Source organism: Pristis pectinata, chromosome 32 (assembly GCF_009764475.1).
Source record: "Pristis pectinata isolate sPriPec2 chromosome 32, sPriPec2.1.pri, whole genome shotgun sequence".
In the NCBI taxonomy this organism is placed as follows: Eukaryota; Metazoa; Chordata; class Chondrichthyes; order Rhinopristiformes; family Pristidae; genus Pristis; species Pristis pectinata.
This window is the reverse complement of record NC_067436.1, coordinates 3,289,925-3,313,981: the sequence shown is the minus strand read 5'-3', so window position 1 is coordinate 3,313,981 and position 24,057 is coordinate 3,289,925. Positions and strand designations below refer to the sequence as shown.

The 24,057-nt window shown below is 49.1% G+C and overlaps 1 protein-coding gene across 1 annotated transcript in view; it reads left to right on the top strand.

Moving 5' to 3' along the window:
• ca12 (carbonic anhydrase XII) overlaps positions 1-21,573 on the top strand; it is a 50,524-nt gene extending 28,951 nt beyond the window's left edge. The window contains exons 5-11 of the mRNA XM_052042422.1: positions 4,275-4,370; positions 4,467-4,530; positions 6,180-6,337; positions 7,870-7,993; positions 16,313-16,345; positions 18,731-18,812; positions 20,585-21,573. Coding sequence (XP_051898382.1) covers positions 4,275-4,370; positions 4,467-4,530; positions 6,180-6,337; positions 7,870-7,993; positions 16,313-16,345; positions 18,731-18,812; positions 20,585-20,660 — 633 coding nt within the window. The 3' untranslated portion in view covers positions 20,661-21,573. The remainder of the gene's footprint in view (positions 1-4,274; positions 4,371-4,466; positions 4,531-6,179; positions 6,338-7,869; positions 7,994-16,312; positions 16,346-18,730; positions 18,813-20,584) is intronic.
• The last annotated feature ends 2,484 nt before the right edge of the window (positions 21,574-24,057 follow it).

The window sequence follows — 24,057 nt, the reverse complement described above, 5'->3', positions numbered from 1 at the left end:
GGAGCCCCTGCCTCTTGGCTCCAGAGATCCAGGTTCAATCCTGATCTCCATTCCATGGTTGGGAAAGCCGTGATTAAGAAGCAAGTGTTTTTACTTTATTTTATTTAACTGTTTTGGGTGCCCGTACAATTATCCCTCCAGCTCAGCACAGTTTGCCCCTGATACCTCTCCTGTGGGATGGCATCCAACTTTTTACTGTGCAGTTGTTCCGATCTGGACCCTAATTCCAAACATCGACCCTTTCCCCACACTCCCCAGGTCCTGAGTTATCAAGGGACCCGGTGTCAGCGATGATGGAAGAGCTTCAAATGTCCACTGCCCGCTGTGTATATCTGGAAGGCCTGACTCTAATTTTTTTCCTCATTGGCATAGAACGAGGCCATTCGGCCCATTGGATCCATGATGGCTCTCAGGGGAGCAATCCCACGAGACCCATTCATTCCCCCTCTCCAATCTCTTATTAATGTCACCAAGTTAGCCTGACTTACGGGAAGAGATTGGGCAAGCTAGGACTTTATTCCCTGGAGCGTAAGAGACTGAGGGGTGACTTTATAGAGGTTTGTAAAATTATGAGGGACATTGATAAGGTGAATGCACTCAGTCTTTTTCCCAGGATTGGGGAATGAAAAACTAGAGGGCATGGGTTTATGGTGAGGGGGGAAAGATTTAAAAGGGACCTGAGGGGCAACTTCTTCACACAGAGGATGGTGCGTGTGTGGAACGAGCTGCCAGAGGAAGTGGTTGAGGCAGGGACATTAACAACATTTAAAAGACGCTTTGACAGGTACATGAATAGGAAATGTTTGGAAGGATATGGGCCAAACACTGGCAAATGGGATCAGCTTAGATGAGTATCTCGGTCGGCATGGACCAGTTGGGCTAAAGGGCCTGTCTCCCTGCTGTATGACTCTATTTCCCTATCTGCAACTCATTTTTCTGTCACATGTCCGTCAACTCCCCTTTGATTCTTTTTGTCATTAGTCAACACTAGAGGGTTACTTACAGGGGCCAATTAATCTACCTGCATGTCCTTGGGACGTGAGAAGAAATCAGAGCACCCAGAGGAAAGCCACATGGTCACAAGGAGAACGTGCAAACTCCACAGAGACACCACCAGAGGTCAGGATTGAACTCAGGTCTCTGGAGCTGTGAAACAGTGGGAATAACTATTGTGCACTGTGCCACCCAATTTCCCAACTAGTGGGAATCATTCTTGTCAGTTCCTCCCGAAATATTTCAGTCAAATCAACCTTAACCTTCCAAATTCCAGGTTACAACCCTGATACGTATCACCTCTCTGCTTCATGTAATCCTGTGAAGCATTTGCAACATTTTTCAATGTTAAGTGTCCGGGGTTACCTTATCCAAACATAGAAGATCTACAGGGGATGTGGCAGGAGAGATGTTGGGATGTTTTCACTAGTGGGAGAGTCACAAACAAGGGAATATGGCAGCAAAATAAGGGGACAGTCATTTAAAACTGAGGTGTGGAGAGATTTCCCTCAGAGGGTAGTGAATCTCTGCAATTCTCTGCCCCCAAGGGTGGTGGAGGTTGGATTATTGGATAGATTTAAGGTGGAGATAGATAAATATTTGGAAGATCGAGGAATTGAGGGACGGCAGGCACGGTAGTGTAGTGGTTAGCGTAATGCTTTACAGCACCAGTGACCCGGGTTCAATTCTGGCCACTGTCTGTGAGGAGTTTGTACGTTCTCCCCATGTCTGCGTGGGTTTCCTCCAGGTGCTCCGGTTTCCTCCCACATTCCAAAGACGTATGGGTTAGGAAGTTGTGGGCATGCTATGTTGGTGCCAGAAGCGTGGCGACACTTGCGGGCTGTTCCCAGAACCCTCTACGCAAAAGATGCACTTCACTGTGTGTTTTGATGTACATGTGGCCAATAAAGATACTGTATCTTATCGTGTATGGGGAACTGGCACAGAAGAGGAGTTAAGGCCAGTGTAGGTCAGCCATTGAATGGCAGGGCAGGTTTGAGGGGCCGAGTGGCCTATTCCTGCTCCTAATTTCTTGTGTTGTTGTGTTCTTGTAAATAATGTTGAACTGTTATTGAAGATTCTGAAAGGAGTGGTGGTTCCATTACATTCAGGTGTTCCATTTCGTTAGGCTGACTCAGCAGGAGCCTGGGTGGATGAATTATACAGCAACGTCAGAGTAATATGACCCTGTAGGTTGAGGTGTGTTACGTTGCAGGATAATCCTGTAATGTACAGCCAGAGGTGTTGGGTATCTGGTATGTGATGCAGTGTGTGAGCTACAAACTAAACTGGAGCGTAGTAACACAGATGGGATGCTGTGTAAGGGAGAGCAGGCTGGTGTTGCAGGGGCTGGGGGAGTGTCCCTGTTGCATCCCAGGGGCAGGTTGTTATTTGAGTTGTACACTATCAATAAATTTCCAAATGGTGAAATAATCGTGGCAGGCAGTGGAGATTGTGGGATACATCACCCAGGTGCAGGCTAGCTTATTGGACCTGAAGTTTACGTTTGTTGTGTGTGTAATGTTCTGTGCTGTTGCTGCAAAGAGCTAATTTTCATGGCATTTATACCCTGGGTATGTGTGCCCATGACAATAAACTTGAACTTGACAAGGCGAAGGCAGAATTGTTTTCACTTACTTGTCCGCAACAAATGGCTGCTGCTGGTGTAGTCATCGTTTCTTGCCTGACCTCGATTACCCTGAGCTAGTTAGGAGGGTAGTTAACCCCAGCGCTGGGTTTAGAGATGAGTACAACCCAGACTGGTTTAATGGGGGGGTGACTGATGATGGGTCATTGATTTAAAATTGTCAAGGTTAGAACCAAATAGAACATAAGGGGTGGAAGCAGGAAGAGGCTATTTGGCCCCTTCTGACTGTTCCATCATTTAATAAGACCATGGCTGACTTTCTATCTCAGTGCTACCTTCCTGCACTATCCCCACATCCCCTGAATCCCTGAACTCCATCGATCTCAGAGACGGAACCTCCACAGCCTCGTGGGTCATCACCCTTCAGGTGGAGAAAACACACTCCACCTCAGTCCCGAATGGCTGACCCCTTATTTTGAGATTCTAGACACTCCAGCCAGGGGAACTGTCATCTCAGCACATTCCCTCTCAAATCCCCTGGGAATTCTCTTTGATTCAATGAGTTCACCTTTTGTTCTTCCAAACCTACAATTTCTCAGGTTCAGTCTGTCTAATCCCCCACACCCCCTCCCTAACTGGGATATCCCAGGGATCAATCTAGGAGATGAGATAGTTTCATTTGGCACCATGGTCGGTACAGACACGATGGACTGAAGGGCCTGTTCTTGTGCAGTAGTGTTATATGTTCTAGTCCAGTGAAACTTTGCTGCATTCCTTGTATCCACAGGGAGGGTGACAGATATGCACACCATATGTAATCTCAGCAGGGCTGCATATAATTGGAGCAAGACATCTCTTTTACTCAAATCCTCTTGCAATAAAGACCATCATGCTATTGTCTCCCTCCCGCACAGACTGTTACAGTTGTTGGAGCACAGGTCCTCCTGCATAGAATGTATGGTATGCATATCTGTCACCCTCCCTAGCTGGCCGTTCAATGCTCAAAGAAAGTCTGCATGTTATACTTCGGAAGAGTGCTATAAAATTGGAATTGTTGAATGTTCAATGCATTAATAAAATCCACCCTTCAGCAAACTATGTCTTCCCATATCATGGAACCTCATGAATTATTAACCCAATACTTACATCTAGTCCAGATGCATTACAGCTTGGTATGGCAACTGTTCTGCCCATGACAACAAGAAACTGCAGAGACTTGTGGACACAACTCAGCACATCACGGAAACCAGCCTCCCCTCCATGGACTCTGTCTACACCTCTCACTGCCTCAGTAAAGCAGCCAACATACTCAAAGACCCCTCCCACCCCGGACACCCTCTCTTCTCCTCTCCCATCAGACAGAAGATACAAAAGCCTGAAAGCACGTACCACCAGAGTCAAGGGCAGCTTCTATCCCGCTGTCATAAGACTATTGAATGCTTCCATTGTATGATAAGATGGACTCTTGACCTCACAATCATTATGACCTTGCACCTTATTGTCTGCCTGCACTGCACTTTCTCTGTAATTACAACACTATTCTGCATTCTGTATTGTTTTACCTTGTACTACCTCAATGCACTGTGTAATGAATTTATCTGTATCAAGACAACATTTTCACTGTACCTCGGTACATGTGACAATAATAAACCAATTTACCAGTGATGTTTTCACCTTTGCCTTGTCCATTCAGATGCACATCGTTCACTACAACTCTGAGAAATATGAGAATGCTTCCGTAGCACAAGACAAAGTAGATGGGCTGGCAGTCCTGGGAATTCTGATCCAGGTATTCATTCTGTTCCCATTCCCTTCCATTTCCATTCATACATCAGACCCTGAATTGGCAGCAGGGCCCTCAACTAACAGCTCTTCTCTGCTTTAGATTGGACCATTCAATGCTGCTTACAACCATATATTTCAGCATTTGAAAGAGATTCAGCACAAAGGTAAGGAGGACTATGTTCGAAAGGGATCTCCCAAAACTGATCCAGTGCTTGCTTTCCAGTGATCAGAGTGATCCTGAGCAAAGATGGTGTGATGGGGTACTGGCAAGGAAGGTGGTGGGGTACGAAGAGGAGGGTGCTGACTGTGAGTGAGCCCACTGGGCTGGGGTAGAATGCCTGCTGGCTGCTATACAGCTGATGGAACAGTTCAGGGAGTGACCTGCCACGTAAGGTGGGGGACGTTGTGGGTGAGCTGATGGGTTAGTCTCTGCAGGGGCTGATGAAGCCAGACAAAGATCTTGAAACGAATGGGAAATGGAAATGAATGGCAACGTGTTTAATACTCTTGAAGCTGGACTGATTGCCCAGGCTATACAAGGAAAATCCCGATGACATCACTGATAAGCGGCAGAGACAGTGGCGAGTTCCTCGTGTACACTTGTACTCAGCGTTACCACAGCACTGCAGTACACTCCTTCATACTGACAGACACCTCCATCTCCCGGATCAGCCCTGATATCCGTCAGTAAAACTTTGGGAAGTCCAAGGAGATTGTCTTCAGTCCATAGTCACTGCTCCCATTCCCTTTCCTGGGCCCTGCCTCGTGGACAGGTTGCAACCTCAGCACCGTCTCTCACGGAGTCCCTTGGCCAGGATTCACTCCGTCACCAAGGCACCAGGAGATCTCACGCCATCCACCTCTGCCCTGCCCCGTCTACACTTGTTGTTGACCATCCAGTGCTCGTGTCAGTCTGCCACCTCCCGTATACCTGCGCGCATCAATGCTCTGCCGCTGCGTCCCATCCCTCACCGGCTCCTGCTCACCTGCCGTCACTCTGCTGATTCACGGCTCGTAGTTCAGCTATGCCTCAGCTTCAGCAGTCCCACGCTCTTGTTCAAGCCTCTCCATGTCTCCTTCCCTCCATCCGTTCACACCAGGAGAACCATGCCCTGCCTCCCCAACCATCCACTGCATGGGCCCTAAACCTCTGCCTAAACATTTCTGCCTTCACACCTCTTTCTTTCTCTCCCTCTCTCCTTCTCTTTCTGTTTCCCTCCCTCTCTCTTTCCCTCCCCTCTCTCTTTCCCCCTCTCCCTCTTCCCCCTCCCTTTCTCTCTCTCATTCTCCCTCTCTTTTTTCTCCCCCTCTCTCTTCCCCCCCTCTCTTTCCACCTCTCTTTCCTTTCTCTTTCCCCCCATTTCCTCTTTCTCCCCATTTCCTCTCTCTCTCCCCCTCCCTCTCTCTCCCCCCTCCCTCTCTCCCAGCAGTGGCTCTGGGATTCCACCTGCACTGACCATTTGCTGCCAAGCTCGGAGTGCTGCCTCGTCAGAGGTGCCACCTCTTAGCTCAGGTGTCAATCTGAGGCCACGTGACTCCCTCAGGTAAGTGTTGGGCTAAGGCCCAATCTCAGAGAAGGGCAGGGCCGATCCCCTTGGTATTAATCTGTATTAATTTGAAAACTAATAAAAAGATTGAAAAAGAAGAAAGATCCCCTTGGTATCCCAGCTGATGTTTATTCTTCAACCATTGGCCCTACACCAGATTATCTGAGTACGTGCAGATTGTGGACTCCTGCTGTGTGCACATCGTCCTCTGTACTTCTAACCTTACAGTCAGCTGTCCCTGAGCGACCTGTGTTGAACTTTTCCAGATGAGGAGATCCTGATCCCTGGTTTTAATATCAATGACCTTCTCCCACGCCAGCTGTATGAATACTTCCGCTATAACGGATCATTGACCACCCCTCCGTGCTACCCCAGTGTGCAGTGGACGGTGTTCAGAGAACCAGTGCAGATCTCCAGTGAACAGGTAACAGAACTCACTGTGTTTTCATTTGGTTTTTGCCTCCTACATTGCCTCCCAACTGTGTGGAAGGTTGTCTCCCCCCCACTCCCCTCCACCTGACTGTGCTGCCATACATCTTGGACGCTGGAAGTCCATCCAATCGCCAGTCAGCGAGGTTCACTCGGAGGTCTGGTTACTGAACGTGGAAGCGAACAGTCCTGTGATGTTCTGACATACTTTATCAGCTGCCCCGCTCACCATTTGTAGCTCACATACAGCAGCAGAGTGATTCTTCCTTTTACTGAGGGGACGAGATCACAACCTCAGCGACTTATTTAACTGCCAAATTTGGACTGATAAGACTGTTAGGCAGTGCCTTGGGATATTTCACTTCAGGAGGTATATCAATGGGAGCTGTTCTTGTTTCACTTCAAGTTTCATTACACAGATGCTAACAGTCTGACATGAGATCTTCATTGTCAAGTCTCACAAACCATGAGTTGCTTATCTAAAGCAATGCAGTGACCACTGGGGACTGAACCACTTCCAGTGTTCCTTCCGCACACATGTGCTCTACGTGAGGTAGCTCATCGAGCCATACAGCATGGAAACAGGCCCTTAGGCCCAACTTATCCATACTGACCAGGATGTCTATCTAAGCCAGTCCCATTTGCCTGCACTTGGCCCATGTCCCTCACTGCACAGTAGCGTAGCAGTTAGCGCGACTCTATTACAGCGCCAGTGATTGGGGTTCGATTCCCGTCGCTGTCTGTGAGGAGTTTGTATGTTCTCCCGTGTCTGCGTGGGTTTCCTCCGGGTGCTCCGGTTTCCTCCCACATTGCAAAGACATACGGGTAGGTTAATTTGGGTTTAAAATGGGCGGCGCAGACTCATTGGGCCGGAAGACCCTGTTACCACACTGTAAATAAAATTTAATTTAATTTAAATTTAAACCTTTCCTATTGACGCACCTGTCCAAATGCCTTTTAAACATTGTAATTGTACCCGCCTCTACAGCTTCCTCTGGCAGCTCATTCCATATACCCTTCTCTCTTCTCCGGGTGCTCCGGTTTCCTCCCACGTTCCAAAGACGTACGGGTAGGGTAACATGTGTTTAAATGGGCAGCACGGGGGACACTGTTACCGTGCTGTAAATAAAGTTTTTTAAAAGTGTTGTCACGCTTCCGGCGCCAACATAGCATGCCCACAACTTCCTAACCCGTATGTCTTTGGAATGTGGGAGGAAACCGGAGCACCCAGAAGAAACCCACGCAGACATAGGGAGAATGTACTAACTGCTTACAGACAGCGGCCAGAATTGAACCTGGGTCGCTGGCGCTGTAATAGCGTTACACTAACTGCTACACTACCGTGCCTGGCCCAACATGTGCATGCTGGATCCCTTGGAAGAATTCACTCAGTCCCAATCCCACCCTGTCACAAGCCCCATGGACTATTTCCCTTCGGGGGTAACTGCTGACTGGCACTGACGGTGATTCCTGTGTCCACCGTTTGGCACCGTGCCCTTGTAACCAGACCTGTTTAATCTGCTCCAGCTTTTAGAGTTAGAGAGCGATTTGTACTTCTCGAACACGACCGAAAAGAACCAAATGGGGATGGTGAACAATTACAGGCACGTTCAGGAGCTCGGAGAGAGGGAGGTCCTGATTTCATTCCCAGGTGAGAGTGGGATCAGGCATTAAGTGGATTGTTGGGAGAAGGGTTAAGTCCTGCGCTGTGTTCAGTGTAAGATGGTCCCAGTGTGTAACACACGGGGCAAGTGTCGACAACACTTCCCTTTAGAAGTCACAGTCACCCAGCATGAAGCAGGTCCTTTGGCCCACTGAGTCTGTGCTGGCCCTCTACTATCCATCCATCCTCACCCCATGCTAACATTTCATTCTCCCTGCATTCCCCTCAGCTTCCCACCACCCCCCAGACTCTACCCCTCACCTACACACTAGGGGCAATATACAGCAGCCAATTAACCTACCACTCTTCGAGATGTGGGAGGAATTCGGAGCACATGGGGGAAACCCACACAGTCACAGGGAGAACGTGCAAACTCCACACTGACAGCACCTGAGGTCAGGATTGAACCGGGTCTCTGGAGTTGTGAGGCAGCAGCTTGACCAGCTGTGCACCATTTAGTGTTTTCACTGAGGCCCAAAGCCACAGTCATCAACAGTCAGAAAAGATCTTAATTTAATTACAGAGAGAACAGTGAAGGGGGGGAAGTAACAAGAGAGTTGGAGGTGGTCACTGATAACTGAGGGAATTGTTGCGGAGGGGTCACTAGTAATTGGGAGGGTTGGGGGCATTTGTCAGTAATTGAGGGAGTTAGGGGGTGATCACCAGTAAAAGAAGGGGGCAGCCTGTGATGGGGGATTTGGGGAAACATCCTGTTGCTGAAGTCTCTAAAGTCTCACAGAAAGGTTTCTCCCTCCAACAGCGCAGCTCTGTCCTGGACTGAAGTCTCGGGCTAGAGTCTGTCCACAGTCTGGGCGCGGTGTGTCCTTGGCCTCATTGGATATGGAATCGAAAGGGGGGGAGTTATGGCTGTGGAAGGTGTAGGATGGTCTGTGACATGGGAGGGGTTATGTTACTGTGAATTGTCTTTGCGACACTGAATTATTTGCATCGGTATTGCCCAAGAATGCTTGGGAAATCTGTCAGACAGTCAAAAGTTGCAAATGGTTGAGCAAGTTCACCCCAGAGTGTTGGAAGCAGTTGGTCTCACAGCTCCCGGTCCCATCTCACCCAGCCCAGCTGATTACTGTAGTAATGAGGTCTGGGTGTGTTCTCATCCACACCCAAGGAAACGCTGGCAGCCCACAAACCTGGAACAATTCCACTCGGAGCAGTAGGTCAGGAAATTCAGGAGTGAAACTTTTCCAGTAAATTCACAATCAGTGGGCAAACTTGTCATGAGTTTCCCAACAATCACTGTCTTTCTTCTTTCAGTTGTCATGGGGAAATGCTATCATTTTCTTAATGTAACCTCATGAATATGTGTTAGATGGAATTTGCCCCAAACCCATTGTATCAGAACATAGACCACAGAACAGTACAGCACAGGAACAGGCCCCTTGACCCACAAGGTTGTGCCAAACTAAATAAACTAGTAATTAAATGTCTAACTAAACTAATCCCTTCTCCCTACACAATGTCCAGATCCCCCCATTCTCTGCACATCCGTGTGCCTATCTAACAGCCTCTTAAACGCCTCTATTGTATCTGCCTCCACCACCACCCCTGGCAGCGCATTCCAGGCACCCACCACTCTGTGTGTAAAAAAAACTTGGCCCACACATCTCACCTTAGATGCATACCCTCTAGTATTAGACATTAGACATGGACTCTTGACCTCACAATCTACCTTGTTTGACCTTGCACCTTATTGTCTACCTGCAATGCACTTCCCTGTAGCTGTGACACTTTACTCCGTATTCTGTTACTGTTTTTACCCTGTACTACCTCAATGCACTGTGTAATGAATTGATCTGTACGATTGGTATGCAAGACAAGTTTTTCACTGTAATTCGGTACAAGTGACAATAATAAACCAATACCAATACCATTTCAACCCTGGGAAAAAGATACCGGCTGTCTATATCTATGCCTCTCATAATCTTATAAACCTCTATCAGGTCTCCTCTCAGCCTCTGCTGCTCCAGAGAAAACAACCCAAGTTTGTCTAACCTCTCCTTTTCGCACATACCCTCTAATCCAGGCAGCATCCTGGTAAACCTCTTCTGCACCTTCTCCAAAGCTTCCACATCCTTCCTATAATGGGGCAACCAAAATTGAATGGAATACTCCAGGTGCGGCCTAACCAGAGTTTTATAAAGCTGCGGTATAACTTTCTGACTCTTGAACTCAATGCCTCGACTCATAAAGGCAAGCAGTGTCCTGCCATTAACGGTGTCCTGTCCCAGTATACTGCATCACTTTCATATTTCATTCTTCTGAGGATATAGAATGAGGCCATTCAGTCTGTTGTGTCTATGCTGGCTCTCAGAGCAAGTGAACGTCCCTGTGACCCATTCTCAGCGCCCAACAGCTTCCCCACGTACACCAAGCCATCAAATTCACCCCTCCCAAATGTGATTGAACCTGAGGAGGTGTGGCCTGCCCTCTGTCATTCCAGGGAAGTCTGTTCACCTTCTTGTCTGTCCCAGCTGTAGGATCCTCACCAGGAGTGGAAAAGAGTCTGTTCCCACCTCAGAAAAGTCTAACACACAAGAAATTCTGCAGATGTTGGCCATGGGTCCTTTGAAAAGTTCTACTGTGGGGAAAATTAGGCGGCTGATCTGTACACAGTGTGATCCCACAAACAGCAATATTGGAATGACCTGATCGTCCACGTTTAGTGACCTTGGCTCCAGAGACCCGGGTTCGGTCCTGAGTCTGGGCGCTATGTGGAGTTTACACGTCCTCCCTGTGACTATGTGGGTTTCCTCCGGGTGCTCCGGTTTCCTCCCACGTGCTGGAAGGTTACTTGGTGTAAGTTCAGGTGGATGGTGCGAGACTCAGATGGGAATGTGAGAGAGAATGGGTTGTAGGGAAGTGGGTGGGGAATGGGACTGAAGGGGTTACTCCGAGGGCTGGCATGGACTCAATGGGCCAAATGGCCTACAGTGTCATAAGGAGAATCTGAGAACGATACAAACCAAAGGCTTGGGTAGAGAAGTGGCTGACGGTGCAGGAAGTGATTGGACTGAGGGGCTGCAATGGGTGGTGGTCTGTTTTCCCCCCCACCCCCCGGCACTGGGGAGTGGAGATGGGGACTGGACGAGAGTTCCATGTCCAACCGGACCCACGCTGGGCTGTCGTCAGGAGGGCAGTTTGGGGGGGAGGGGGTGGGTAGTTGCCTAGCTTGCCCCGCTCTGGGTTACAGAGGACACCTCCTGTGGCTCTGCGGTTGGTTTCCGGGCTGTGGGAGGGGTCAGGCCGTGACCGTGAGGTCAGAGCCGGCACTGGGAACCGACCCAGGAAGCAGGAGGTGGAGAGTGGCAATGGGGCGATGGTTTCCAAGGAGAGGAGCCGGGAGAAGTTTATTTGCGGGGTGAGGGGGGTGGGCACTGCTGGTGATATTTAGGGGGAGGAGACAGGACCAGAGGGGAGTTGGAGCAGGAGGCGGAGGAACCTCAGGAGTGGCTGAGGTTGGGCTGTGGCCTCCCTGTAAGTGGCTGAATGTGGGACCTGCACAAAGTATTGTGCGTAGAGTCACAGAGTCACACAGCACGGGAACAGGCCCTTCGGCCCAACTCGTCCATGCCAACCAAGAGCTGGTCCCATTTACCTGCAATGTGGCCCAAATCCCTCTAAACCCTCCCTGCCCATGTACCTGTCCAATGTCTTTTAAACATTTTAAACCAACCTACCATGCGGGACCTTGTCAAAGGCCTTGCTACAGTCCACAATGTCTATCACCCTGCCCTCATCTATAGCCTCGGTCACCTCTTCAAAAAACCCAAGCAAATCCATGAGACACGATTTCCCACACACAGAGCTATGCTGACTGTCCCTAATTAGTCCCTGCCTTTCCAATGCAGGTAGATCTTCTCTCTCAGAACCACTTCCTCTGGCAGCTCCTTCCACACACCCACCACCCTCTGTGTGGAAAAGTTGCCCCTCAGGTCCCTTTTATATCTTTCCCTTCTCACTGTGCCCCCTAGTTTTAGACTCCCCTATCCAGGAACAAAGGACAGTGACCGTCCACTCTATCCACGTCCCTCCTGATTTTACACACCTCTGTGTAGTCATCCTTCATCCTATCCAGTCTCTCCTTTATAACTCCAGCCCTCCAGTCCTGGCAACGTCCTTGTGAATCGTTTCCACACCCTCTCCAGCTTAATCGCATCCTTCCTGTACTACCAGAACTGCACACAATACTTCGAGTGTGGTCTCACCAACGTCTTGTACAGCTGTATCATGACATCCCAACTCTTGTGCTCAGTGCCCCAACCGATGAGGGCAAGTGTGCCTAGCACCACCCTACCTACCCACGTCAATGAAATACGTACCTGTACCCCTAGCTCTCAGTTCTATAACACTCCCCAACACCCTGTCATTCACTGTGTATGAGCTGCCCTGGTTTAACTTCCCAAAATGAATTACTTTGCGCTTGTTCTAGTTAAACTCCATCTGCCATTCCTTTGCCCACTTTCCCAGTTGATCCAGATCCTGTTGTAACGTTGGACGACCTTCTTTGCTGTCCACTACACCATCAGTTTTGGTGTCATCGGCAAAATTATTAATCATCCACCCACATCCTCATCCAAATCCTTAATATAGATGACAAACAACAGGGACCCAGTGCCGATCCCTGCAGCACATCACTGGTCACAGGCCTCTAATCTGAAAAACACCCCTCCCCTACCACCCTCCGACTCCTACCACCGAGCCAATTCTTCATCCAACTGGCTCGGTCACCCTGGATCCCATGTGATCTCACCTTCTGGACCAACCTACCATGCGGGACCTTGTCAAAGCCCTTGCTACAGCCCACTATCACCCTGCCCTCATCTACAGCCTTGGTCACTGCTTCCACAAAACCCAAGCAAATCCATGAGACACGATTTCCCACACACAGAGCCATGCTGACTATCCCTAATCAGTCCCTGCCTTTCCAAATGCGGGTTGATCCTGTCTCTCAGAATCCCCTCCATCACTTTCCCACTACTGATGTAAGGCTCACCGGCCTGTAGTTCCTTGGTTTATTCTTGCAGCCCTTCTTGAATAAAAGCATAACGTTAGCCACCCTCCAGTTCTCTGGTACCTCACCCATTGGCTAACGATGATACAAATATCTTTGCCAGGGGCCCAGTGATTTCTCCCCTTGCTTCCTGCAATGTCCTAGGATACATGTGGTCAGACCCCAGGGACATCCACTTTGAGAGTAGTGGTGGAGGGGAGTTTCCCTGACTGATGTCTTTCTCCTGTGGCTCTACAGCTAAATAGCTACACTAATAAGGGGACATATCTCTCCCCATATACTCCTTTGCACTTAATATACTTATAGAATCTCTTAGGATTCTCTATTTTATCTGCCAGGGATACCTCATAGGCCTTTTTAGCTCTCCTGAACAGATCCTCAATATCTCTTGTGAACCAGGGTTCCCTAATCCTGCCAACCTTGCCCTTCACTCCACCAGGAACACACTGGCCCTGAACTCTCCCTATCTCACTCTTAAAAGCCTCCCACTTGCCAAATGTCCCTTTATTGCAAACAACCTCTCCCAATCAATCTTCCTGTCTAAATGCCATCAAAATTGGCCTTGCCTCGAGTTAGGACTTTAACTTGTTGACCAGTTCCATTTTCCATATTGATTTAAAAACAAGTGGAACTATGGTCACTGGTCCCAACGTGCTCGCCCACTGACACTTCAGCCACTCGCCCAGCCTCCTTTCCCAACAGGAGGCCCAGTGTTACCCTGTCTCTAGTCGGGCCATCTACATATTGCGTGAGAAAACTTTCCTGAACGCACTTAACAAATTCTGCCCCATCTAATCCCATAGCACTGGGACAGTCCCAGTCCCAGTCAGTATTCCTACAGCTATCTGAACCTCACTACATCTTTCCTCATCTAATTCCCACTGACTATTGGGGGACCCACAGTACAATCCCATCAATCGGGGAATTGAATTTAGGAGTCGAGAGGTATTGTTGCAGCTATATAGGTCCCTGGTTAGACCCCACTTGGAGTATTGTGCTCAGTTCTGGTCGCCTCACTACAGGAAAGATGTGGAAGCCATAGAGAGGGTACAGAGGAGATTTATAAGGATGCTGCCTGGAATGCGGAGCATGCCTTATGAAAGCAGGCTGAGGGAACTCGGCCTTTTCTCCTTGGAGAGATGGAGGATGAGGGGGGACCTGATAGAGGTGTATAAGATGATGAGAGGTATTGATCGGGTAGATAGTCAGAGGCTTTTCCCCAGGGCTGAAATGGTGGCCACAAGAGCACATAGGTTTAAGGTGCTGGGGAGCAGATATAGAGGAGATGTCAGGGGTAAGTTTTTTACTCAGAGAGTGGTGAGTGCGTGGAATGGGCTGCCGGAAACGGTGGTGGAGGCGGATACAATAGGGTCTTTCAAGAGACTGTTAGATAGGTACATGGAGCTGAATAAAATAGAGGGCTATGGGTAAGCCTAGTAATTTCTAGGGTAGGGACATGTTCGGCACAGATTTGTGGGCTGAAGGGCCTGAATTTTGCTGTAGTTTTTCTATGTTTCTATGTTTCTAAAGTGATCACCCCTTTCTTATTCCTCAGTTCTACTATACGGTCTCACTGGACAATCCCCCAGGAATATCCTCGCTCAGTACTGCTGTGATGTTCTCCCTTATCAATACTGTAACTCCCCTCCTCTCTTCCCTCCGCTCTGTCACGCCCGTAGCATCTGTACTCCAGAACATCTGTGCTGCCAGTCCTGCCCCTCCCTCAGCCATGTTTCTGTTACAGCTATAACCTCACAATCCTGTGATCCGTGCCCCGAGTTCCTCTGCCTCACCCCTCGGGCATCTCGCATTGAGATGTGCAGTTTAGCCCCTCAGACCTTCCTCGCTCCCTGTGCTGCCTACTGGCCTTGCGATAGCTTCTGTGTATGCCTCAACTTTCTCATCTGCCACACTACTACTTTGGGTCCCACCCCCCTGCCAGACCAGTTCAAACCCTCCTGAGGAGCCAGAGAGAGATGCAACACAGAAAGAGGCCCTTCAGCCCATCAAGTCTGTACCAACCATCAACCACCATTTACTACACTAATCCTACCCTAATCCCATTGTTTATTCTCCCCTTATTCTTACCAACTCTCCCAAGATTCTATCACTCACAATTGGGGCAACAGAGTGACCAACTAACCTACCGACCTACAAGTGAGAACAATTTACAGTGGCCAATTAACTTATCAACGTGCACCTTTGGGACGTGGGAGGAAACTGGAGCACCTGGGGGAAATCCATGTGGTCACAGGGAGAACGTGCAAACTCCACGCAGACATATCTGAGGTCAGCATTGACCCTGAGCCCCTGGTGCTATGACACTTACCAGCTTCACCACCTTCCTTGTGGATTTATGAGTGACTATCTTATTTTTACGGCTGGGAGCTTTGGTCTTCTCCACAAGGAGAATCGCCTTTTGAACAACAACCTTTTCAAATACTTTCATAATATTAAAGATCCTTCAATAAGTTTTCCCTCCCCTAATTTTTAACCCTTCTGTTATCACTTATTTAAGCTTTTTTCAGGCACTTTCTCTGCTGCCTTTACAATTCTCTTATAATATGGAATGAGGAAGGTGTGAGGAAGAACTGTCAATCCAGTCTAACCATGGTTTGATACAAAATTAATGCAGCTTCTCTGCTTCCCAAGGCTACCCTGCAAGGAATAAGTCCCGGTACTTTGCTTGTTTTCTTTATGACATTAACCCAAATCGGTATTTTTCACAAGTGCTGACCATGAATACCACTCCCGTCTGACCTTGAGGTTGCTTTGTGACGGTGAAACTGACACCAGACATGAACAGGAATGCTGCAGTATGACCAATGCTCCAGGGAACCAGGGAAAGTATTGCTTCATTGCCATCAGTAATCAGCATGCTCAGTGCACAAATTGTAACAGTTATAAACCCTACACACCCTCACAAATCTCCCCGCCAGGATATTGGACCCCCTCCAGTTCAGGTGCAACCCGTCCTCCTTTTACAGGCCCCGGAAGAGATCCCAGTGGTCCAAGCACCTGAATCCCTCCCTCTGCACCAGTTCCTCAGCCACACATTTATTTGCCTGTCCTCCTATTCCTGCCCTAACTAGCATGTAGCACCGGGAGTGATCCAGAGACTACAGCCCTGATTTTTAACCTTCTGCCAAACGCCCTATATTCATTCTGCAGGAAGGTTAGAACATTTAACAAATATTAAGCCTTACAGATTAGATTCTGTAATAAATGTATCAAAAAATGAAGCAGTATCAATTGTTGTCACTATCTTTTTCTTTCAGAAGCTGTAAACGCTGGGCACACCCTGACTCCAGGTAAGGAATAAAGTTTCAAAATGAGGTTCCTGTGGTGTCCAGACTGACAATGTTTCCCTAATACATCTACAGAAGATTACTCTGTGCAGATGCATAGTCCAAGATTGCACTGGACCGTGGCAACTCTGCAAGCTGGCTTCAGCAGATCCATTCATTACATTTAGTATAATAGTTCCACTCTTCTGAATCTTAATTCTAAGACCATTAGAATTACTAACAATGTAACAATTACTAAAGAAACCAAGGACTGCAGATGCTGTAATCTAGATGAAAAACACAATGATGCTGGAGGAACTCAGCAGGCCAGGCAGCATCCGTGGCGAAAAGCAGGCGGTCAACGTTTCGGGTCAGGACCCTTCTTCAGGACTCATTCTGAGTTAAGTCCTGAGGAAGGGTCCTGACCCGAAATGTTGACTGCCTGCTTTTCTCCATGGATGCTGCCTGGCCTGCTGAGTTCCTCCAGCGTCATCGTGTTTTTCACTGTAACAATTACTAATGTAAGTTGGAGGAACAACACCTCATATTCCGCCTTGGGAGTCTCCAACCTGATGGCCTCAACATCGATATCTCCAACCTCCGGTAACTATTCATATTCTCCCTCCTTCCCCCCCCCCCCTTGTCTTCCCTGATTCCTGTGGCCCCCTCCCCCTTTCCCTCCCCCACCCTCATGACCTGCCCAGCTATACCCCACCTCCTTCCCTTTATTCCCTGGTCCACTGCCCTCTCCTACCGGATTCCTTCTTCTTCAGCCCTTTGCCTCTTCCACCCATCACCTCCCAGCTTCTCACATCTGTCCCCTCCCCCACCATCCTACCTTCCCCTTCTCACCTGGACTCACCTGTCACCTGTCTGCCTGTGCTCCTCCCCCACCCCCCACCTTCTTATTCTGGCTTCTGCCCTCTTCCTTTCCAGTCCTGATGAAGGGTCTCAGCCTGAAACATCGACAGTTTATTTCCCTCCGTGGATGCTGCCTGACCTGCTGAGTTCCTCCAGCATTTTGTGTGTGTAGCTTTAGATTCCAGCATCTGCAGAATCTCTTGTGTCTCAATGTTGTCTTAAATCTACTTATCTCTTGGTCTCCCAATCTATCTTGTCGTGACCAGTGCACTTCATTTGTCTGCACTTTCTCTGTAACTGCAACACTATGTTCTGCATTCTGATTTTCTTTTTTATACCTCGATGTAATTATGTACGACATGATCTGTCTGGATGGCACACAAAACAAAAGCTTTTCACTGTACCTCAGTACAGGTGACAATTATAACCCAACGTAATAAACCAATCCAATCCTCTATGGTGATGGGGATGTCCTGGAACCCCCGTCACATCACTGTGGGAGCACCTTCACCACATGAACTGCAGCGGTTCCAGAAGGCAGCTCATTGCCCCCCTCAGGGGCGTCCAGGGGTGGGCTGTTGTTGTGGTCCTGGCTGCAGTCAGCCACACCCTGTGACTCATTGGTGCTTTGCCAGATGGTTGCCTTAGTTCCTGGAACGACATTTGGAGACCGGCCTTCACAACTGCACCGAGCCCAGTCTTCTGTCCATTGATAGAGCGGTGAAGTCTGTCTACGCTCCAGTTACCACACCAGAACCACGGTGAATGGACGGGACCAGGGTCCAGTTAACGGTGTGGATATCCATCTAATCACAGGTTTATCAGAAGCCAGTTACTCCATCACAGCTTCCTGTTGATGGTGGAATTACTGCCGAGTTTTGCTTGTGTTGGGATGTAACTGTGCCCATAAACTGGGTGACGGTTCTCAAGTGTTTGAACCCGGTAACCAATCCCAATGGATCACGAATAGATTTGGAAAATACTGGAAAAGTTGAGCCGGTCGGGCAGCATCTGTGGAGAGAGAAACGCTTAACATTTCTGGTCAAAGACCCTTTATCGGATCCCATATATCCCGAAACAATGACTGTTTTTCTTTCTACAGACACTGCCTGACCTGTTCAATTTTCCAGTATTTTCCGTTTTTATTCCCGATTTCCAGCATTTGCGGTTTTTAAATTTTCATTCCCCACAGACAAGGATCAGGCTGTGTGAAGTTGCCTGAAAGAGGAATTTGACCTTTCCCTGCAGAATTAGGTGCTCCATAGATTCAGAGCTCCCCATATGAGAAGTTCAGAACTCCATCGCCAAGTACCAGTAATTTCAATAACTCTGCTTGAAGCAGGCAGTAGGTGATCACTCCCACTGTCAGTCTGTGCTGCTTAGAGTCATAGAGTAATACAGCATGGAAACAGGCCCTTCGGCCCAACTGGTCCATGCTGACCATGGTGTCCTCCAAACTAGTCCCATTTGCCCGTGTTTGGCCCATATCCCTCTAAGTCCCTGCCACTTATCCAACTGTCTTTTGACTTGTTGCTGTTTTCTCTGCAGGTGGAGTCCTGATCATTGCTTTGTGCTGTGTGCTTTGTATTGTGAGCGCCTTCTCACTGACTGTCTTCTTCCTAAAGAAAAGGTAACAATTTATGGCATAGCCGGATGTATCAGTGGCCCCACCCCTTCTCTCTGCACCCTTGCCATCCCTCACCCTGCCCCCCTCTCCTACCTCTCTGTCCTGTTGGAAGAGAAAGGTTTACTGAGGAATTGATCCATCCTCCAGACTGCTCACACACAGCACCGCTGGAAGTTACACCCTGCCGGTTACACGTTCCCACTTGCTGGGATTGATCCCAGGAGCAGTGTCAGCAGAGGGGTGGGTTAGGACAGGGCTCTGGCCACAGAAGGGCAACAGAGCCCAGGAACATGAGGCCAGTGCAACTGCAGAACATGGAGGCAGGGGGAGGGAGGGAGCGATCAAAGTCAGGGAATCCTCCAGGGATGACAGCTGGAGGAGTGCAGGGAGGGAAGAGATGATGTGGAGGGAGGGAGGAGGTGACACAGACGGAGGGAGGGAGGAGGTGATGGAGGGAGGAGGTGATGGAGGGAGGGAGGAGGTGACACGGAGGGAGGGAGGAGGTGACACGGAGGGAGGGAGGTGATGTGGAGGGAGGGAGGAGGTGATGGAGGGAGGATGTGACAGAGGGAGGGAGGAGGGAGGAGGTTATGGATGGAGGGAGGTGACGGACGGACGAGGTTGGGAGGTGGCACTGCGCTGACACTGTGACACACTGATCAGGATGAGTCCATGGAGGGATGGATTTGAACATCTGATAAGTTTGAAAGTGAATCTTTGGTTTAGGGCCGAGGTGGCAGTGAAGTGTGATTTGGTGTTGGGACGAGTTGTGAATTGGTGTTGGGACGAGTTGTGAGTTGGTGTTGGGATAAGTTTGGAAGCAACTGTAGAAAATGACCAACTCTTCAAACTTCACTCCTTGGCTGTCTGTACTAAGTTCCATTTGATTGTTTGGTGGATATTTCTCTCCTGAACTTCCCTCCCACATAAGTCAGCTCCTCACCCTCTGTTCAATTTTCATTCATCTGCTGTGGCAATCTGTGTCCAGCTTTAGCACAGTTATCACTCGCTCCACACCTTGTACTGGATCTATCCAATAATGGGGTCAACACTGACCTCTGGTGGAACAACATTGTTAACAGCAGTCAAGTCCGTTATTGTTTTGTGAGGATCTGAGTATTATGTAGCAGCTTTATAAAACTCTAATCACGCCACATCTGGAGTATTGCATTCTGGTCACCCTGTTATAGGAAGGATGTGGAGGCTTTGGAGAGGGTGCAGAAGAGGTTCACCAGGATGCTGCCTGGATTAGAGGGCATGTGCTATAAGGAGAGGTTGGACAAACTTGGGGTGTTTTCTCCAGAGCGAAGTTGTGTGAAGTTGCCCGAGAGTGGAATTTGACCTTTCCCCGTGGAATTAGGTGCTCCATAGATTCAGAGCTCCCCATATGAGAAGTTAAGAACTTCCTGCTCGGGTCCCTGTGCATAAACCCATAGTCGAGTTCTGGTTGACAACGTTGGCACTGAGGCTCGGTCGGCAGTGTTTTAAACTTGCTTGAGTTTGGCTAAATTGCAGTGGATTGGTAGATCGGTGTCGACTGACGCTCGGGAAGTTTCACAAGCTGAACCCTCCTGTAACCTTCAGCAGAGCTTCTCTGTGTGTTACAGAGGAAGAGAAGAGCCGATTTCGGCTCCTCAAACCCCTGCCGCCCATCCCTTCCATTCGCTGTATTCTGGGTGAGGCTGTTTTGGAGATGTCGGTAAATATCGGCTCCAACAGCGAGCTTCTTCCTTTCCTCCCCCACTCGCTGTTGATATTTTTTCTTGCTTCTGCAGAGCGCGTAAAACAACTGAAACCAGAGGGGTGATCTATACGGCGGCGTCAGCAGAAGACGGACCCTCAGAAGCCTGAACTCAGAATACCCGTACACGAATTTATCTGGAGATAGATAAGTCAGATAGTTGAAGAAGTAGGATCAACTTTCAGCAGCCTGGTGTGTGGCTGTCCCGACCTTTCCTGAACCCTGGGCATGGTTCACTAAGTGTTCTGTTTTAATGACAAATGTTCACATTTTTTAAATTCATAAATTCAGTTAAATACACTTCTGCTTATTGTGGTAAAATGGAAATATTAATTGGAGTTCATATCAGGTCTGTGACTACATTTAGGAATTAAATAACGTGAAATGGGACTTCGTGATTTTACATTCAAGGATCTGACGGCTAAATCTGGCTATATATTCCAAATCCTTAATCTGAGTTTAAAATAATTTGTTTCATCAAATTAAAAATGAAACGTTGTCTCTCGGTAAGAAACTGGACCATAGCCAGTAAGTTAAACTAATAAAAGAATTTACAGAGCGTACTTGATGTCTGTGTTTACCACCAGACAGACAAATTGGTTCCAGCCTGTTTAACAACAGTAATGTAATAGTACAGACAGCAGCTGGTCACACGGTACAATTCTGAAATGATTACACAAACAATACAGGCGACCCCCGCGTTACGGGGGAAGCTGCTTTCTTGGAAAACGGGCCATATCGCGACGTAACGTGAAGCCGCCTCATGTGTCAAGAAACGCAAGCTGAAAAAAATTGTGTTGATTTATTTACTTTTTTCCACTCACATGAATTTCGTGAGAGCGAATTTTATTCGGTATCTCAAATTTTTGGGTAGTAATTTGTGAATTCTGTGCGGGCTCATTTCCGTAACCCGAACGGCTGTAATGCGGGGGTCGCCTGTACTGTGTCGTCTTCATATGTAACGTCCTTATATTTAATATAAAAAAAGCAAAAGAAATCAACACAAGCCGTCCAGCCTGTGTGTACTTTACTTTGGCACAAAGTCCTCCAGATCCTGGGGCTGATGAACTGTCCTTCCAGTTCACTGGGAGAGGAGAAGGGGAACATATCCTTGTTCTGTCCCGGAGGAGAGGCGGCCAGTGTGGGAAACGGAGAAGAGGATTGAGGGCACCCAGCACTTCATTAGTAGAACCACACAGGGAGGTGGGTTGATTGCACGGTACCATCTCACACCCGCTGTTACACTACAATCTGCGTCAGGATGGAAGTCCACCTCGCTGCCGCCTTGTGGGTGCCGAGTGCCGTCCCAGCTCCGTCCCACCAATGCAGAGCTGCCCTCGGGGGCAAGCGATCCAACTCCTCCGCAATCTGTGAATGAAACTGGCTCCCCTCCTTATCCCGCTTGTTCTGGGAGATTCCACACGGTGAACGACAACTGCCGGCCGACATGTCCACCTGAGGGATCCCTCCCACACCAAGCGCCACCTGATCGGATGATTCTCTGCACTCCGACATCTCCAATCCTGCGGTAACTGTGAAAGTTACACGTGTTCAGAGGAAATCGGTGAGAAAGCGTCTACGTGATGGTGCAGTGGTTGGTCCTCTGTTCCTGCAGGAACGTTCTGGAGATGAAGCTTCAATCTGTGCTGACTCCAGGCCAGTGATGGGGGAATGCGTGTGTGTGTGTGTGTGTGGGGGGGGGGGGGGGGGGGGAGGGAGGATGTGTTGGGGGGGGATGTGGGGTGTGGGAGGGCGGTCGTACTTCAGAGACTTGGACTTGAAGAGGACAGACTGGGATTCAGCTGCTCGGAACGGAACATGGTGGAGCCTGTACATGGTGTCCCAGTGACCGACCGTACACAGTGACCCAGTGACCGACTGTACACAGTGACCCAGTGGCAGACAGTACTCGGTGACCCAGTGACCCAGACTGTACACCACAGTAGCCCGTCGGCAGTCCCCGTGTACAACGGTGCACCAGTGACAGGGGTTGTACGCGATGATGCCCGGGGTCCCTCAGTCTCTCCTGGGGTTCGACACATTCAGAAACAAACCTCCCCCGCCTCAGTGCCTGACGATTTTACATGTATACCTTTGCACTTCCCACTCCCCCTCCCCCCAACCCATACCTATCAGGATAACTGCACGCACCAGCCACTCGCAGACATGCAGTGACAGAACCAACACCCCCTCCCCATGAAGTCTTAATGACAAGTGAGAGTGAGGACGTTGGGATTCACACTCTGCCTTTGGCTTCTCCACCCACAGAACCACCTCCCCAGAACCCCCTCCCACCTCAGAACCCCCTCCCCCTCAGAACCCCCACCCCTCAGAATCCCACTCCCACTTTGGAATCCCACTCCCCCCTCAGAAACCCCTCCCACTTTAGAACCCCCCCCCCTCAGAACCCCCTTCCACCTCAGAACCCCCCTCAGAACCCCCTCCCACCTCAGAACCCCCCTCAGAACTCGCTCCCACCTCAGAACCCTCTCTCACCTCAGAATCCCCTCCTCAGAATCACCCCCCACCCCTGGAATGGGATAGGAATCCAAATAAAACCCCTCTGCCAAGTAGCAGAGGAAGGGAGGTGGAATATTTCTCCCCCACACGAACTGGACCACTTCAGATGGTAGTGAACGGCCTTCTCTCCCTCAGCCACAGCTGTGTTGGAGAATATTTGTTGGAGAACTTTAGGGGTTGCAGGGGATCGACAGCTGATGGACTCCAGATCCTCGTTCTATCGAGGAGCTTATCCTGGTCTGTTTCAGTGTTAACAAGGTTGCTGTCAACAGCATCACATCAGTGGGTCCACAGCATTCCAACTGTGTTAGTATTGGAGTAGTGTACTGTCTAATTTCCCTTGAGTACCCTCAGTACCAACTGTCCTGCCCCAGCTGTACTTCAGTGTTCCCTCACACAATGACAATACCTAGTTTTGAAATGGAGTTGCAAATTGTTTGCCCAGGATTGGCATGGTTCTGTATAACCACCCAGACCCAGGAAGTTATGATGAACCTTTGTGATTGACCGGATAAGGTGGGGTTGGAGAGAGAGAGATACAGCACTGAAACAGGCCCTTTGGCCCATTCACACCAACCATCAACCACTTGTTTTACTCTAATCCTACATTAATCCCTTGTTTGTCATTCTGCCCATATCGTGATCTACACCCCCCAGATTCAACCACTCACCTACACTCGGGGCAATTTACAATGGCCAATTGACCTAGCAACAGGCACGTGGGAGGAAACCGAAACAACCGAAGGAAGCTCATGTGATCACAGAAAGAACATGCAAAGTCCATGCAGACAACTCTCGAGGCCAGGATTGAACCTGGGCCTCTGGCGCTGTGAGGAAGTGGCTCTACTCGCTGCACCACTGTGCTTCCTGGAGCAGAGGAGGGTGTGAGGACGGGAGTATTTAAAATCATGAGGGTTGCGACAGAACTGTTCCCATTGGGAGAGGAATCAAGAATTAGGGAACATAGAATGATGGTGATTGGAAAAA